Source organism: Saimiri boliviensis, chromosome 8 (assembly GCF_048565385.1).
Source record: "Saimiri boliviensis isolate mSaiBol1 chromosome 8, mSaiBol1.pri, whole genome shotgun sequence".
Lineage (NCBI taxonomy): Eukaryota > Metazoa > Chordata > Mammalia > Primates > Cebidae > Saimiri > Saimiri boliviensis.
Genome location: NC_133456.1, coordinates 9,229,615 through 9,244,415, shown reverse-complemented (window position 1 = coordinate 9,244,415; position 14,801 = coordinate 9,229,615). Strand labels below are relative to the sequence as shown.

The 14,801-nt window shown below is 59.1% G+C and overlaps 2 protein-coding genes across 8 annotated transcripts in view; one reads left to right on the top strand and one right to left on the bottom strand.

Annotated features, from left to right (window-relative positions):
• Positions 1-2,231, top strand: part of STAB1 (stabilin 1) — a 30,182-nt gene extending 27,951 nt beyond the window's left edge. For 2 of the 4 annotated variants that reach the window (XM_010347049.3, XM_039477148.2), the window contains 10 exons: positions 72-216; positions 298-431; positions 521-686; positions 771-880; positions 976-1,095; positions 1,181-1,330; positions 1,403-1,507; positions 1,620-1,766; positions 1,849-1,962; positions 2,041-2,231. In XM_010347049.3, the coding sequence (XP_010345351.3) occupies positions 72-216; positions 298-431; positions 521-686; positions 771-880; positions 976-1,095; positions 1,181-1,330; positions 1,403-1,507; positions 1,620-1,766; positions 1,849-1,962; positions 2,041-2,097 (1,248 nt within the window). In that variant the 3' untranslated portion in view covers positions 2,098-2,231. Of the gene's footprint in view, positions 1-71; positions 217-297; positions 432-520; positions 687-770; positions 881-975; positions 1,096-1,180; positions 1,508-1,619; positions 1,767-1,848; positions 1,963-2,040 lie in introns of all 4 variants that reach the window. The other 2 variants (XM_039477147.2, XM_039477149.2) reach the window with 1 other exon arrangement.
• On the bottom strand, positions 2,128-11,483 carry NT5DC2 (5'-nucleotidase domain containing 2). Of its 4 annotated transcripts, XM_010347050.3 has the most exons (15): positions 11,156-11,205; positions 7,851-8,070; positions 6,834-7,018; positions 6,547-6,621; positions 6,344-6,399; positions 6,152-6,245; positions 5,875-6,003; positions 5,704-5,764; positions 5,520-5,622; positions 5,307-5,408; positions 5,011-5,092; positions 2,951-3,037; positions 2,717-2,857; positions 2,571-2,635; positions 2,128-2,485 (listed from the first exon to the last, which is right to left on the bottom strand). In XM_010347050.3, the coding sequence occupies exons 2-15, from the start codon at positions 8,002-8,004 to the stop codon at positions 2,224-2,226; spliced, it is 1,596 nt and encodes a 531-aa protein (XP_010345352.1). In that variant the 5' UTR covers positions 8,005-8,070; positions 11,156-11,205; the 3' UTR covers positions 2,128-2,223. The 4 variants fall into 4 exon arrangements, with proteins under 4 accessions (XP_010345352.1, XP_003936630.2, XP_039333084.1 ...); XM_003936581.4 differs by lacking the exon at positions 7,851-8,070 and having other exon boundaries at positions 11,156-11,483; XM_039477150.2 differs by lacking the exon at positions 7,851-8,070 and having other exon boundaries at positions 2,128-2,365; positions 11,156-11,451.
• Positions 11,484-14,801: the final 3,318 nt, after the last annotated feature.

Sequence of the window (14,801 nt, the reverse complement as noted above, 5' to 3'; positions counted from 1 at the left end):
AGCAGCCAGGGTGGGGAGGCTCAGCAGACCTTTCGGCCTCTGAAGGGCACCCACTGCTCTCCCCAACCCAGAACACACGGCGCTGTGAGTGCCACTCAGGCTACGTGGGTGATGGACTGCAGTGTCTGGAGGAATCGGAACCACCTGTGGACCGCTGCCTGGGCCAGCCACCGCCCTGCCACTCAGATGCCGTGTGCACTGACCTGCACTTCCAGGGTGTGTTCCCTACCCATTCCCAATACCCCTGTTTCATCCCTCAGAGCCAGCCCGCTGACCCTGCATACCTCCCTTCTGCAGAGAAACGGGCTGGCGTCTTCCACCTCCAGGCCACCAGCGGCCCTTACGGTCTGAACTTTTCGGAGGCTGAGGCGGCATGTGAAGCCCAGGGAGCTGTCCTTGCTTCATTCCCTCAGCTCTCTGCTGCCCAGCAGGTGTGTGGGGCCCAGAAGTTGGGGCCGAGCCTTTGCGGGAGGCCTTAACTGGGTCTTGGGGGTCTCAGCATCTCCTCTTGTTCCTACAGCTGGGCTTCCACCTGTGCCTCATGGGCTGGCTGGCCAACGGCTCTGCTGCCCACCCTGTGGTTTTCCCTACGGCCGACTGTGGCAGTGGGCGGGTGGGCATAGTCAGCCTGGGTGCTCGAAAAAACCTCTCGGAGCGCTGGGACGCCTACTGCTTCCGCGTGCAAGGTGCGTCCACCCGGCCAAACCCTACTTCCCCAGCTCTGCCCCTTCCCACCAATCCACTGAGCCACTGACCTGCCTTTCCTGCAGATGTGGCCTGCCAATGCCGAGACGGCTTCGTGGGTGACGGGATCAGCACATGCAACGGGAAGCTGCTGGATGTGCTGGCTGCCACGGCCAACTTCTCCACTTTCTATGGGGTGTGTGGGGCCCGGCCTTGGGGGTGGGGGGTGCAGAGCAGCAGGTGTCCCTGAGGAGGAACCCTGCTCACAGCTCTGCCTCTCCTCCGAGCCAGATGCTGCTGGGCTATGCCAATGCCACCCAGCGTGGTCTCGACTTCCTGGACTTCCTGGAGGATGAGCTCACCTATAAGACACTATTCGTCCCTGTCAATGAGGGCTTTGGGGACAACATGGTAACCAGCAGGGGTGTGGGGAGACCAGAGTCCGAGTCAGCTGCCTCCAGCTGGTCCAGGCCAATAGGCCTTGCTCTGCCCACAGACGCTGAGTGGTCCAGACCTGGAGCTGCATGCCTCCAACGTCACCTTCCTAAGTGCCAACGCCAGCCAGGGGAAGTTGCTTCTGGCCCACTCAGGCCTCAGCCTCATCATCAGGGACGTGGGCCCTGACAACAGTTCCTGGGCCCCTGTGGTGAGTGTGGCCACCGTCCCACCCTGCTGGCGCTGGCCCTCACCATGGGGCCTGACTCTGGTCTCCCTGCAGGCTCCAGGGACAGTTGTGGTTAGCCATGTCATCATGTGGGACATCATGGCCTTCAATGGCATCATCCATGCTCTGGCCAGCCCTCTCCTGGCACCTCCACAGCCCGTGAGTTGGGGAAGGGGGAGGCAGAGGCTTTCCTGCCCACCCCCGCAACCTGTGTATCTGGGGAACGGGGTGGGAGAGCTCCCACCAGGTCCTCAACACACTCTGTTTGTAGTGGCTGCTGCTGGCACCTGAAGCCCCACCTGTGGCAGCAGGTGTGGGGGCTGTGCTTGCTGCTGGAGCCTTGCTCGGCCTGGTGGCCGGAGCCCTCTACCTCCGTACCCGAGGCAAGCCCACTGGCTTTGGCTTCTCTGCCTTCCAGGTAGGGCTGGGTTGGGGCTTCCATGGTAGGTACTTGGATCTCACTCAAGGAGCCTCACCACTCACCCCTCTGCTGCTCCCAGGCGGAAGATGATGCTGATGGCGTCTCACCATGGCAAGAAGGGACCAACCCCACCCTGGTCTCTGTCCCCAACCCTATCTTTGGGAGCCATGACACCTTTTGTGAACCCTTTGACGTGAGCATGGAAGTGTGGTGGATGTGGGATGGGTCCAGGCCCTGGTCACGCCCACCACCAACAGCCCTGCTCTCCTAGGACTCGCTCTTAGAGGACGATTTCCCTGACACCCAGAGGATCCTCACAGTCAAGTGACAAGGCTGGGGCCGAAAGCAGAGGCACATGCAGGGAGGAGACCATTTTTATTGCTTGTCTGGGTGGATGCCCTGGGTAGATGGGGCAGGACGGGTGGGAAGCCTGTCTGGGACAATAAAGGTACCCTCAGCGGATGTGAGCCATGTCGCCGAGGAAGGGGGTCTTCATGCAGCCGGTGCAGAGCTGGTCCATCCAGAGCGGGGCCTCATGCTGCAGGGGTGTGCGGCGCGGGTAGAAGGTGAAGTCCACGCGGTAGTTGAGCAGGCAGCTGAGGGAGGCCATGTAGAGGTCAGAGAAGCGCACGAGGCGCCTCGAGAAGTAGGTGGGGTTGTGGAAGGTGCGGAAGATGCTGCCAAACTGTGCGTTGAACAGGGCCTTGGTGATGCACCTGGTGAGGGAGACAGGGTGCACTAGAGGGGTGGGCCTGGGGTGGTGGCTTGGCCGGGACGCCTGCCCTGGCCCCACATGCTCACCTCAGCTCCTGCCGCTCTTTCATCCAGGCAGCTAGCACCTGCCTTGACTCCGCGTCCTGATAGGTCTGGGGACACCGGGTGTGCATTGGGCGTGTGCACCCAGGAGGTTACAGTCCTGGCCCTCCCACAGCCACCCCGGCCTGCACCTGCATGCGCTCCAGCAGCCCTGTGAGCGCCTGCTGCCACGTCAGCGAGTGCATGTACTGCTCCGTGTTGATGATGCGGATCTCACGCTCCAGCTCGGGGATGATGGCGCCTGTGCGCCAGCCATGTCGCAGCATGAGATCCTGGTGGGTGGGGCAGCGGAACTGGGCTGAGCACCAGTTGGTGGCGGGTGTTCTTGGTCCTCCCCACCTGCAGCCCAGCCCTGCTTCCCTCACCGCCAGGTCACTATAGAGGTGGTCCCCGAAGTAGAGCACGCGGGGGCCACGCCATTCCGTCAAGCGTAGGAAGTCAAAGAGGTTTCCCTGGGGAGAGGAGGGGAATGCTGCTGAGTCAAGCGCCTTGTCGTCCCCGTCCTCCCTCCCGAATCCCAGATCCAGCCGGATGCTGGCTGCCCTTTCCCGTGGCCTTGCTGCTCCCTCCCTGGGGCCTTTCCCCTCCTACTTGGGAAGGGGAATCTGCCTGCCACAGGAAGGTACCCTGTAGGCTGATGTGGTACCCATGCCTCGAGGTATCCTCCCTGTGGTCTCATACATATGCCAGGCTAGGGATTGAGACCCTGTTTATAAGAAAATAACTGTAGGGAAGACTTCACAGCCCTGAACTCCTTGCTGGCTTCCCCTGCCTCAGCACAGAGGGACCCAGCAGAACAATGGCAGACCTCACCAGGGACACCAATGTCTTGGAGCCGTAGAAATTTGGAGAAGCTCAGCCAGGCCCACACATAACTGGGGAAGCTCACAGGGCAGCAGAAACCGAGGGGCCCAGAGCAGGAATCAGCAGACCAGTGCTAAGGCTGCAGCCACCAGGGCAGGAGGCCACACCCCAAAAGCGAGGAATTTGCACCCAGGAAGCACAGTTCAGAGCAGTCTGTGCATCCAAAGCCTTAGAAGTGGAAGTGCTGGGGGAAACAGGTGGGGTGCGAGAATCGAATTGCTAAACTAAGTTCAAGTGGAGTGGCAGAGGCCCAGGCAGGCCCTGGACCAAGAGAAAGAATCTCAAGGGACAGGAGTCTGAGAGACTTAGTGACAGGCAAAAATCCAACACACAGAGTAAGGCAGCTTCAGAATATTGGGCATAAAGAATCACCTGAAAGCTGCCAGGGGAGAAAGTCATGCATTTCCCACAAAGGTGCACAACTCTCTTCAGCTGGGGCCAGATGCCAAGGCCGGGGAGAGCAGTGCCCTCAGAGCTGAGGGGATACACCTGAGCCTGAGGGCCGTGGAGTTTGGGTACAGCAGGGTGGGAGGTGGAACAATGGGCAGGGCTGAGAGGGTGGGAGCGTTTCCTGCAAGTCAGGCCTGGGTATTGGCCACCCCACACTGCTCTCCTGGCTAGGTGCTGGCTTCTCCCTCCCTCAGCCCCAAGGCCTTTAGAACCCCTAGCCTGAAGAAGCCCAGCTCAGCCAGGATTTCCGCATTTCAGCCAGGGCTAAACCTTAATCACTGCCTGCTCAGCGACACCCAATCCCCCAACACCAGTCCCTCTCATTTTCCTAGCCAGGTAGGAAGGAGGAGTTTCCCTAGAGCACCCAGTGAGCTGCCCCCAACCAGACGTTTTCTGGCTGCAGCAGAGAGTGCTCAGCCCCAACACATGACACCATTCATCAGGCATTTCACAATCTGACCATTCTTGTCTTTTGAAGACAAGGTGTTGCACTGTTGCCCAAGCTAGAGTGCAGCGGTGTGCTCAAAGCTTACTGCAGCCTTGAACTCCTGGGCTCAAGTGATCCTCCCACCTCAGCCTCTGAAATAGCTGGGGCCATAGTTGCATGCTACCATGCCCTGCTAACTTTTTATATTGTTAGTAGAGATGGAGTTTCGCCATGTTAGCCAGGCTAGTCTCAAACACCTGAGCTCAAGAAACTAACCTGCCGCCTCAGCCTCCCAAACTGCTGGGATTAAAGGCTTGAGCCTCTGTGCCTGGCTCACTGGCCATCCTGAGGGCTTTATACCATAGCTTCAGTAGAGTATTACACTTTTTTGCAGACAAGGGAAGCAAGGCACAGAGGTCAGGCAACCAGCCCAGGCTCCCTGTGCTGAGTAGTGGAGTTGGAATTCAGAACCAGGCAGCCTGACCCAGAGGTCAAGCTCTTGTTGCCACCCAGACCTGCTCCCTGCCGGCCATTCGCTGGGAGTCCCTGGCTCCAGCCCCACGGTATGGGGCTGCTTAGGGCTGAGGAGCTGTGCTGCTTCCTCAGAGGCTGCCTCTGCACAACCTGGGGACCTGGTTAAGCCCTGTGCCCCACCACGTGTTGCTCTCCCCAGATGGCTCTCACCTGCCGATAGATCTTGCCCTTTTCCAGGCGGGTGATCCGGTCCCACTGAAGCGAGCCCTTCTCGTCGAGTTTTCTGAAAGGCCTGGGGTGCAGGTAGAGTGCCTGACTTCCAATCTGTGGCAGGGCCACAGGCCGGGCAACCCTCATCCCTCCTCTGTAAAGGCCCACCTGCTTAAGTGGACCCATGCCAGCAAGGGGGTGTCCTCACCCCAAGCACACTGGGCAGTGGGCAGGAGCCACGTTGGCCTCCTGCTTTATTACCCTGCCTGGCCCTGCGACACCCTCCAGGCCCATACTTGCGCCGGTCAGTGAAGAAGCTGGGCTTATCCGCTTGGACGATGACCACATCGAAGAGCTGGCGCCAATCGGGACCCACCATGTGCCGCATCCCCTTGTCTCTGTGCGGAGGAGGTTCAGGTGGCAAGTGGTCTGAGGGTGGCTCTGTGCCTACCCTCCCCACCCAGGGCCCTAGCCCTGCTGTCCCTCCGTCCACAGGGGGCTGGACTCACACGAAACTGAAAGGACTGTTGGTGATGAGGAACAGCTGTTTCCCATGGGCCACCAGGCGGCTCAGGACGGCAAACGTCTCATCCCCTCTCAAGATGTACTTTTCTAATGGGGCAGACGGGACTGTGAGGGCCAGCCCTCCCACCTGCTCAGGCCGGCCACGGCAGGGCTTCTGCCCACCCTTACCCATGTCCTGCTCGATCCACTGGTACATGAGGCCCTTTACATGCACGTCTCGGATGGCATCCTGGGGGCAGTGGGGAATAGTGAAGGTGCAGCAGGGCCCAGGTAGACCTGTCCCCGCTGTGGCTGGACTTAGCCGTTCCTGCCATCTGAGGGCAGGCCCGGCATCCTCACCGTCACGTCCTTGTAAAGGTGTGCTTGGTCAAACTCCAGGCCATGGCCCAGGAAGTAGTCCACCACACAGGACAGCAGAGCCATCTCTGGCAGCGAGAAGATGTCCATGAACTGCTTAATGGAGGGACCCTGGGGCGGGGGAGCAGGCGTAGGACATGGTCTCAGCCACCCTTTGGGGCCACACCCCCTTCAGTGCTAGAGATGAAGGCCCCAAATCTGCCCTGGGACATGGGCATGGCCCATGGGGCGGGCTGGCTACTGCTGGGGTATGGAGTACCTTGCCGTAGAAGCCGCTCGTCTGGTACAGTGGGATGTGCTGGGTGCCCCCGTATAGCTCGATCACTTCCTCATCTGGCACAGGCTGGAGGCCCCTGAGCAGACCCACAGACGCCATCAGTCCAAGGCAGTCCTGGTCCCAGGCAGCAGCGTAGGGTGGGGCAGGGCTGGGGACAGGGCAGAGCCAACTGACCTGTAGGCTGTCCCCAGCTGCACGTAGTGGTAGGCGTCAATCTTCATCAGGAGGCTCTGGGGGCACCAGGGATTCAGTTTCACCATACCCCAAGCCAGCCTCTTTCAGCCCATTTCAGAACCCCAGCTGGATGGTGCTAAGGGGTAATGACCATACCAAGAGGACACCAAGGAGGGAGCCCCTATGCAGGTCCTGCCACTCACCTTTGGAATGTCATAGTGGAGGCCACGGATGGCAAAGCTGGGGTTGTAGTCATATTTCCGAATCCCCTCTGGGTACTGTTGGGGGAAAAGGGCTGGGCCTAAGCCAACAGCACTGCCAGACCTGCTGGCTGGGTGGCCACCCCAGGGGGTCATCCAGCCACTTGTACAGGGCAGCTGCCAGGCCAGAGGGCCAGGGGAGCCCCATGACTCAGCCCTGAGCTTAGGCCAAGGCGGGTCCTGCCAGCCTCCAGGCCCTGGTTTGTGTTGGTGGCAAGAACCCCTCTCACCTTGTAGTGCTCAATCAGGATGTTGCGGGCGGCGCTGAAGATCTCGGGGTGCAATGCGTCTGCATACTGAGCCAGGGTGTAGTCATAGTCAAAGCCATAGACCTCAACGTCACGTAGGCTGATCTCGTTGTTGGCATAGATGGCTGCTGGGTTCAGGAGACTGCAGACCTCAGGGGGCAGGAGGTCTAGTGGAAGGAGACGCAGGGAGGCAGTGATGGAATGATGAGCACTGCAGCAGCTGTGGCTCCTGGGGATGCTTTGGGGGCCCAGCCCTGTGAGCCTCAGAAACACCCCGCAATGGCAGCTCTTATTCCAGTGCTGCAGATGGTCAAACAGGCCCAGGGTCACAAGGTTAGGGTAAGGTGGAGTTGGCAGTGGGCAGGGCCCATGGCTGGCACTCCTCCCCATGGTTACACCTGCCTGCATTACACTATCCCCTGCAGCCCACCAGGTGCACTGAGCCCATGACTACTCCAGGATCTTACTACCTAGCCCCATCAGACACAGGGCCGTGCTAGAACCCTGGCAGCACTCACTCAACTCCTCACTGCCTAGCTCCAGAATAGCTGCTTTTGGGATGCTCTATAGTGCAAATCCTCCCACTTGCTCAACACCCATGCAGGAGCACCACTGTGTGGCCCCCTACAATCCAACAGCTCTTCTGCTCCTCTCAGCTCCTCTGTGCTGCCCTGCCCTCTGGCCTCATCTCTCAGCCTCCCTGGGGTTTTTATGTGTGAGGATAGCAGGTAGGCACTGAGGACTCCAACCCAGAATGGCTGGCTCTGTACGGCCAGACTAGGGGGCTGAGGCCATGGATGCTGACTTTCTACCCTGCCCAGAGCTGGGATTGGAGCTCAGGAACATTAGTAGGATGAGAAGCCCCTCTGCTGTCAGACTGCCAGCTCTGTGCACCTCCCACAGCCTGGGGAGAGTGAGGCCCCTCTAATCAGATTTCAGCTGCCCAACAGCCCATATAATGACATTTGCTGGCTCTAGCCAGGGAACATTGGTAATTACAACATGCAGGACGTGATGTCAGGTTCTGGGCCATTATCCAGGCTGCTCCTTCTGGGGATGTGGTCGTGGCCACCCCAAGTCCCTTGTTGCTCCCAGGAGGTTGCAGTGGCTTGGAGGCCCACAGCCGGAAGCTGAGCAGGTCACTGTGCAGCATGGGCTCTGGGTCCCAAGGAAGCAGATGAGGCTGAGGGGCCCCATGTTACCCGCCTGGTTTCCCTATCTGTACAATGGGGAAAGTGGAAGGGAAAGAAGATGTGCTGGGAAGGCCGTGTGCAAATGAAGTCAGGCAGGAAGACCAGGCCCTCCCTCTTATGGCTGTGACTTCAGAAACATCACCTCATCTCTTGGGACTCAGTTTCCTTTTTTCTAAAAGGGTAGGAAAAATTGTGTGAAGTGGGGCATGGTGGCGCACACCTATAGTTCTAGCTACTCAGTAGGTTGAGGTGAGAGGATTGCTTGAAGCCCAGTAGTTCAAGACCAGCCTAGGCTATATAGCGATACCCTGCCTCTGCAAACATTAAAAAAAAATTGTACCAACCTAGAGAATTACTAAGAAGGTCATAAAGAAGGTGCTGCTCTGTGCAGCAATCCCACTCTGCACCTGCACATATACAGGATTAAATGGGTGATATGCTTCCTGAGCTCCTGAGCATCTTGTCCCCAATTTCCCAGTGTCCCTCCAGGAGCAGGGGCTGCAGGGAGAAGGGAGCAGGCAGGACTAGGTACACAGGACACTGCCTTGCAGGGGCCCCAGCTCTAAGCCTCCAGGGGATCCCTGTCTCAGCCACAACTCCAGTCCCAATCACAAAGCAGAAGCTGCCAGGCCAGAGGGCCAGGGGAGCCCCACAGTGTGCCTGGCAACGGCTGTGCTCAAGTCAGACACCCCACTGATGTGCTTCATGCACCCTGGGAACACAGGGCTCCATCCCCACCCCTTTCCTTTGGAGCCAAGTTCAGGGTATGGGTGGGGGATCAGGTGTGGCTGGTTTCCCAGGCCAGCACAGATCCATGGGTAAAGACAGGAGTCTTCACATGGATGCAAGTAAGGACTGTCAGCTGCAGCCCTCTGGGGAACTGCTTCTGAGCTGCCCTTCAAGGCCCAGGGTCCTGGTGTCATGAGGACCCTAGGCCTTGCCCTCCCCATGGCCCTCAGTTACCAACTGTGGTTGTGACTCTTGGTGATCTTCCCAGTACAGTCCCTTGCTGACAGAGTCCTGGCTAGGTCCAGGCCTTCACCTTTGCCCTTAAGGATATTCCCAGGAGCCAAGGGGCAGATAGTCCTCCCAGGAACAAATCAGGATGGGTAACTAGCCACAGGGCCTGGCCACCTGGCCTGATTTCTGGACTAGGAAAACCTTAGGTCCAGGGCAACAGTGGCCTGCTCCCTTCCACAGGTGGTGGTGGTGTGGGGGCCAGCTGAGGGTGTGGCCCACCCAGCACGTCCAGCCCTTGCCCTCCTTTCTCAGCCCCAGCTCCCACACCTGCCCATGGCTCCAGGTTCCAGGGCCAACTGCTCTCTAGCAACCACGACACCTGTGGATGCCTTAGAACAGGCGTCCCCAAACTTTTTACACAGGGGACCACTTCACTGTCCCTCAGACTGTTGGAGGGCCGCCATATACTGTGCTCCTCTCACTGACCACCAGTGAAAGAGGTGCCCCTTCCTGAAGTGCGGCAGGGGGCCGGATAAATGGCCTCAGGGGGCCGCATGCGGCCCGCAGGCCGTAGTTTGGGGACGCCTGCCTTAGAGGGCTGTCTCGTTCAATCCGCACTCCAATCCTTTGAAGCAGTCCCACTTATTCCCCCATCATCCAGAGGAAGAAACGGGGGCTCAGGGAGATGAAGTCACTTGCTCCAAACCACTAACAGGCAGCGGGGCTGATCACCATTCAAGTTACCCCACCTGCGTTAATCACTCTGCCCCCTCAGCCTAGCCGCTCAACATCAGCACATTGAGACCAGGTGGGTGGGGGCTGGGGGCCTGCTTCGCTCCTCTCAGCCCATGGGCATTAGCCCAAAGCAAACCTTGGTGCCCAGAGGTGTGAAGCTGGCTCCGGCTGGTGGCCACCATGGGATCTCAGTGGAAATGACTTTGCTCCTTGCATACGAGGAGCTTAGAGGGCTGTGAAGCTCCAAAGGTGCAGGCAGGCCCAGGAGGCCAATGTCCAGTAGATCCCCATGCTCCTCCCTGAAACCTCCAAGGCAGGCTTCTCAGGCCACTCAGAGGGTCTTCTCCAGGCCCAGAGCAGAGACTTCTTAAATAGCGCTGGGGCGCCCCTCCACAGACACAAACTCAACCCAGAACTTCGAGGGTGGACAGATGCCCAAGGCTTCAAAATGACCATTCCTCAGTGGCCTTTACCCTCCTGCTTTCACTTGTCAAGAAGTGAGTCTCTGCCACCCTACAAAGCCGGAGTGAAAGCCCCCGTCTAGCCAGTTGGAATCTTCCAGACAGGGCCACTTTGTCTTTCCAGGCAATGAAAGCCATGTCACCCCCTGGGGGTTCCTCCGGAAGCTCCCCTGCCCCCACTTGGCCTGGTTCCAGTCGTCACCCAACCCTGGGACAGAGAGGCCCCCGTTTCATGTTTGAGAGAGGCTGAGGCCTGCAGGGGGGCCACCCAGCTGGTCAGTGATAGGGTCACAACCCACATCGCCTGCTCCAGAGCCACGGAGACAAGCGGGCCGATGTCCGGCACTCTCAGCTCTGGGGCCTCACTAGTGCGCCCCGGTCGGCCCTCTCCGAGAAGAGGACTCAGCCTCCCCAAGCCGCTCCTCAGAGGGAGAGAGCAGGCAGGGAGGTTAAGTGCCCTGTGCGGCCCTGGTGTGAGCTCCAGGGGGCGGGGGTGACTTGGTTCCTCCCAACCTTCGCTTCCCGGGCTGAGAGGGGGCCGGACCTCTTGGGCGACATCGAAGTGTGTCTGGGACGTCCAGCCGGTGGTCCCCGTCGGTCCGGCCGTCCCTAGGAGCCAGTTCCGCCTAGCGCCGCTCGCTGGCTTTGTCCACAGCGCACTCCTGCCCCAACTAAGAGCCCGCCGGGAACAAGAGGCTGGGGGAGTTTCCGCCGCAGCCTGACGGCGGGCGGGACCCCGAAGGAAGACGGTGAGGGCCCAGCACTCCGACAGCCGCTCTAGGAGCCCCAACCTCCCGCCCGCCCCTGGCCGTCGAGGCGCCCCAAAGGCCCCCGGGATGACCGGCAGAAGCCTCTCGCGAAAAGCTGCCGGGCCCTTGGGCTCCGGAGCCCTGGGGCTCCGTCCGTCCGTCCACGCAAAGACACCCCGGCGCACGTCCCGCCCCGGCTCACCCACCGTGCACCAGTCTCCGCATGTCCTGGTAACGAGCCCATAGGTGCGCGCTGAGGTCGGCGCCGCCGGCGGGTGCCGGAGAGCTCGGGCAGGGGGCGCTGGGACCTGGGGGGCCGCAGCCAGGGCAGGAGGGCGAGGACGAGGCAGCTCGCGGCCCGCCGTGGCCTCCGCACAGTAGCCAGCGTCGAGCGGCCGCCCGCAGCCCCGGACCCGCCATGCCCACTGCGCGCCGCCAGCAGCCCGCGCTGCCCTCAGCCCTCCGGCCGCCCGCCGCCCTCCGACTGCGCGCCCGCCACGGTGGCCTCGTGCTCCTCACCGCGGCCGGCCAATGGGTGCGGTGCGCGGAGCCCGGCCTGCCAATGGGCGCGCCCCTCGGGCCGGGGGGCGGGAGGCCCCGGACCCGGCGGGGCGGGGCGGGACGGGCTCCCCAGCCCCCTCCCCCAGTCTCCCGCGCGGCCCTGGAGGACTTTGCGCCCCCCCTTCGGCCGTCACGCCGGCGATGGCGGCGCCTTTCCCCGACCCCAGCCCTGGAAGTCAGAGGGCTTAAGAGTGGCCGTCCCTGAGAGGCTCCGGATGGCCAAGGCGCCGAGAGGAGACAGCCGGAGAGCGGCGGGTCTCCCCCGACCCCCTGGTCCTCTGCCTTCCTCTCCGCTCTCGGGTCCGCCCGCTTCCCTGCGCCTCTGGATGCTTCTGACCCCTGATCATCCGCCCCTCCCCCTAGTTCTTGTGCCCTCCTTTCCTGGGGTCCTGGTCTCCCGAATCCGGGCTTGGACTGACTGCTCACTGACCAGAGCCCGGGCCAGATCACTCACTAATCTAACAAAGAGCCCTTCCCGCGTTCCCCGGTGCCAGGCCCACGCCGGGGGAGACCGAGGGGCCCGCAGGGCAGCCGATGTCCACTAAGGCAGACTCTTCTCCCGCCAGGGTGACCCCTTCTAATTCAACCAGGTGACTTGGCAGTGCGCTGCAGGGCTGTGGGTAGCGGTCACTGTGCCCACTTGGTTCTGACCGCGGTAACTGGCTGCACCGACCTGCCAACTCCCCGTTTCCCAGTGCAGGACCCTCGTGAGATTCTGCGGTATTTTCTAGCTATGTTGCCAGGCTTTCCAATGAAATTCTTCTTTCCTGCTCAGAGCCCCTCTTCACTCGCATTTCTTTTGCTCGGATCCGTATTCTGAGCCCGCACGCATACCAGGTTGTGCTTCGGGTCCGGAGGAGGCGACGCAGCACCCGCGGCCCAGGTCGCAGAGGAGCCAGCCAGCTGGCACCCGTTGTCTCCTCAGGTGGCCTCGCTGGCTTTCAGGGTGTGGGTATATTCGAAACTCCACTGAAACTTGATTGAAGACCTACAGTGTGGCAGCCCATGGCCCGGGAACTGGTAAAGAATGAGGCCATAGGAGGCGCTAGAGGGTGGTGCCCCCAGGGCCCCAGTGAGCTAGTGGGTGTGCTGGGAATCTGGCCACACGTGAACCTCCTCCAGGAGAGGGGTTGCCTGCAGTCCAGCCGTCAAAACCACCTGCAGAAATGGGAGCGAGCATCAAACCTGTGTGTGTGTGCCTGCTTGGATGGAGTCGACCTGGAGGAGAAAGAGGCTTCCTGGCTGGCTCTCTAAAGCCGGTTGTATGGGCGGCAGCTCAGGCTGCTCACACTGCAGGCCCTATGACACTTTCTGGGGCCCTGCTTGCTCTCTCCTCCAGTCTGCTTTTGTATATTTTGTGTCCATATCGCCAAATCGTCTCATTGGTTCTAAGTTTTCATTTACCTTCCTTATATTGTCTAATGGTTGTCTCCCTTCTCAAAGCTGTTCCTGCAGTTGTTATCTTATCTCTAGGTAATGGGATGACTGCCCCTTTCAGTTATCTTCAGCAAGCACAGCAGCATGAGAGGACGAAATGACAAGCGAAGTTTCTTAAGCCAGAGCCCTGCTTCTACCTGGCATAGTCTCTCAAATTTTCAATTAAGAGAATACATGTAAAGAATACACGTTCAGGCCGGGCGCGGTGGCTCAAGCCTGTAATCCTAGCACTTTGGGAGGCCGAGGCGGGTGGATCACGAGGTCAAGAGATCGAGACCATCCTGGTCAACATGGTGAAACCCCGTCTCTACTAAAAATACAAAAAATTAGCTGGGCATGGTGGCGCGTGCCTATAATCCCAGCTACTCAGGAGGCTGAGGCAGAAGAATTGCCTGAACCCAGGAGGCGGAGGTTGCGGTGAGCCGAGATTGTGCCATTGCACTCCAGCCTGGGTAACAAGAGCGAAACTTCGTCTCAAAAAAAAAAAAAAAAGAATACACGTTCAGACTGAACATGGTGGCTCACGCCTGCAATCACAGCACTTTGGGAGGCCAAGGCAGGAGGACCTCTTGAGCTCAGGAGTTTGAGACCAGCCTGGGCAATCCCTCATCTCTACAAAAAATTTAAAAATTAGCTGGATGTGGTGGTGTGTGCCTGTAGTCCCAGCTACTAGGGAGGCTGAGGTGGGAGGATGGCTTGAGCCTGGGAGGAGGAGGTTGTAGTGAACCGAGATCGCGCCACTGCACTCCAGCCTGGATAACAGAGTGAGATCCTGTATCAAACAAACAAACAAACAAACAAACGAAAACCATGTTTGGGAATACATGTGGAGAACAGGGGCGCTGCCAATCATTATCATCATCATAATGAATATTATAACTAATGTTAATCAGTTACTATGCTCCATGACTGTGTTCAGTGCATCATTTATATTACCGTACTAAATCCTCACAGCGTCAGAGCAAGGAAGGCCTCCATTTTACGGCTTAGAGAATTGAGGCACACATGGGTTAAGGGAGCACCTATAGAGCAGGGATGTGATTTGACAACAGAGCTTGGGCTCCTTAATTATCGTGCTCTTCGGCGATTATTGTGACTAAAGCACCTACAGGTGCCTGTGGAACGGTAAGTGCCCCATACAAGGTAGCTTTTGTTAATTTTGGGAATCTCAAGCGGCGCTTACTTAGATTTTTGCTGTGATAATTGACAAAGTTCAGCGTTCAACACTCTATATCAAATTCTGTTACTTTAGAAGTCTAGGCACCGGCCGGGCGCGGTGGCTCACGCCTATAATCCCAGCACTTTGGGAGGCCTAGGCGGGTGGATCACGAGGTCAAGAGATCGAGACCATCTTGGTCAGCAAGGTGAAACCCCGTCTCTACTAAAAATACAAAAATTAGCCGGGCATGGTGGTGCACGCCTGTAGTCCCAGCTACTCAGGAGGCTGAGGCAGGAGAATTGCTTGAACCCAGGAGGCGGAGATTGCGGTGAGCCGAGATTGTGCCATTGCACTCCAGCCTGGGTAACAACAGTGAAACTCCGTCTCAAAAAAAAAAAAAAAAAAAAAAAAAGAAGTCTAGGCACCAATCACGCCTCCGAAATAAACGCAAGTCAGTGAATAACTGCATTTTGGAATATGGTGCTGTACATACTTAGTCCATGAGAGAGGGTCATCACTTCTATCAGGATGTTAGGAATAAAAATGGCGGTGGCCGAGTAGAGGGTAGTCTCTTAAACTCTCTCCCGCACCGGGGCGGCCAGGAGGCGGGGCCGGGCCGGCGCCACGTGGGCTGCCCTCCCGTTTGGGCCGCCCCACCTCCAGAGCTGAGGCGCCTGCGCAGCTGCTTCAGGCCC

What these genes read in the sequence shown, in the direction of transcription:
- NT5DC2 (XM_003936581.4), bottom strand. Translation starts at nt 11,369, where the DNA reads ATGGCGGGTCCGGGGCTGCGGGCGGCCGCTCGACGCTGGCTACTGTGC. An exon ending in CAGCTGGGGACAGCCTACAG is followed by an intron (nt 6,246 to 6,343) that starts GTCAGTTGGCTC and finishes GGGTCTGCTCAG; the next exon opens with GGGCCTCCAGCCTGTGCCAG. An exon ending in GTGGATCGAGCAGGACATGG is followed by an intron (nt 5,623 to 5,703) that starts GTAAGGGTGGGC and finishes CTGCCCCATTAG; the next exon opens with AAAAGTACATCTTGAGAGGG.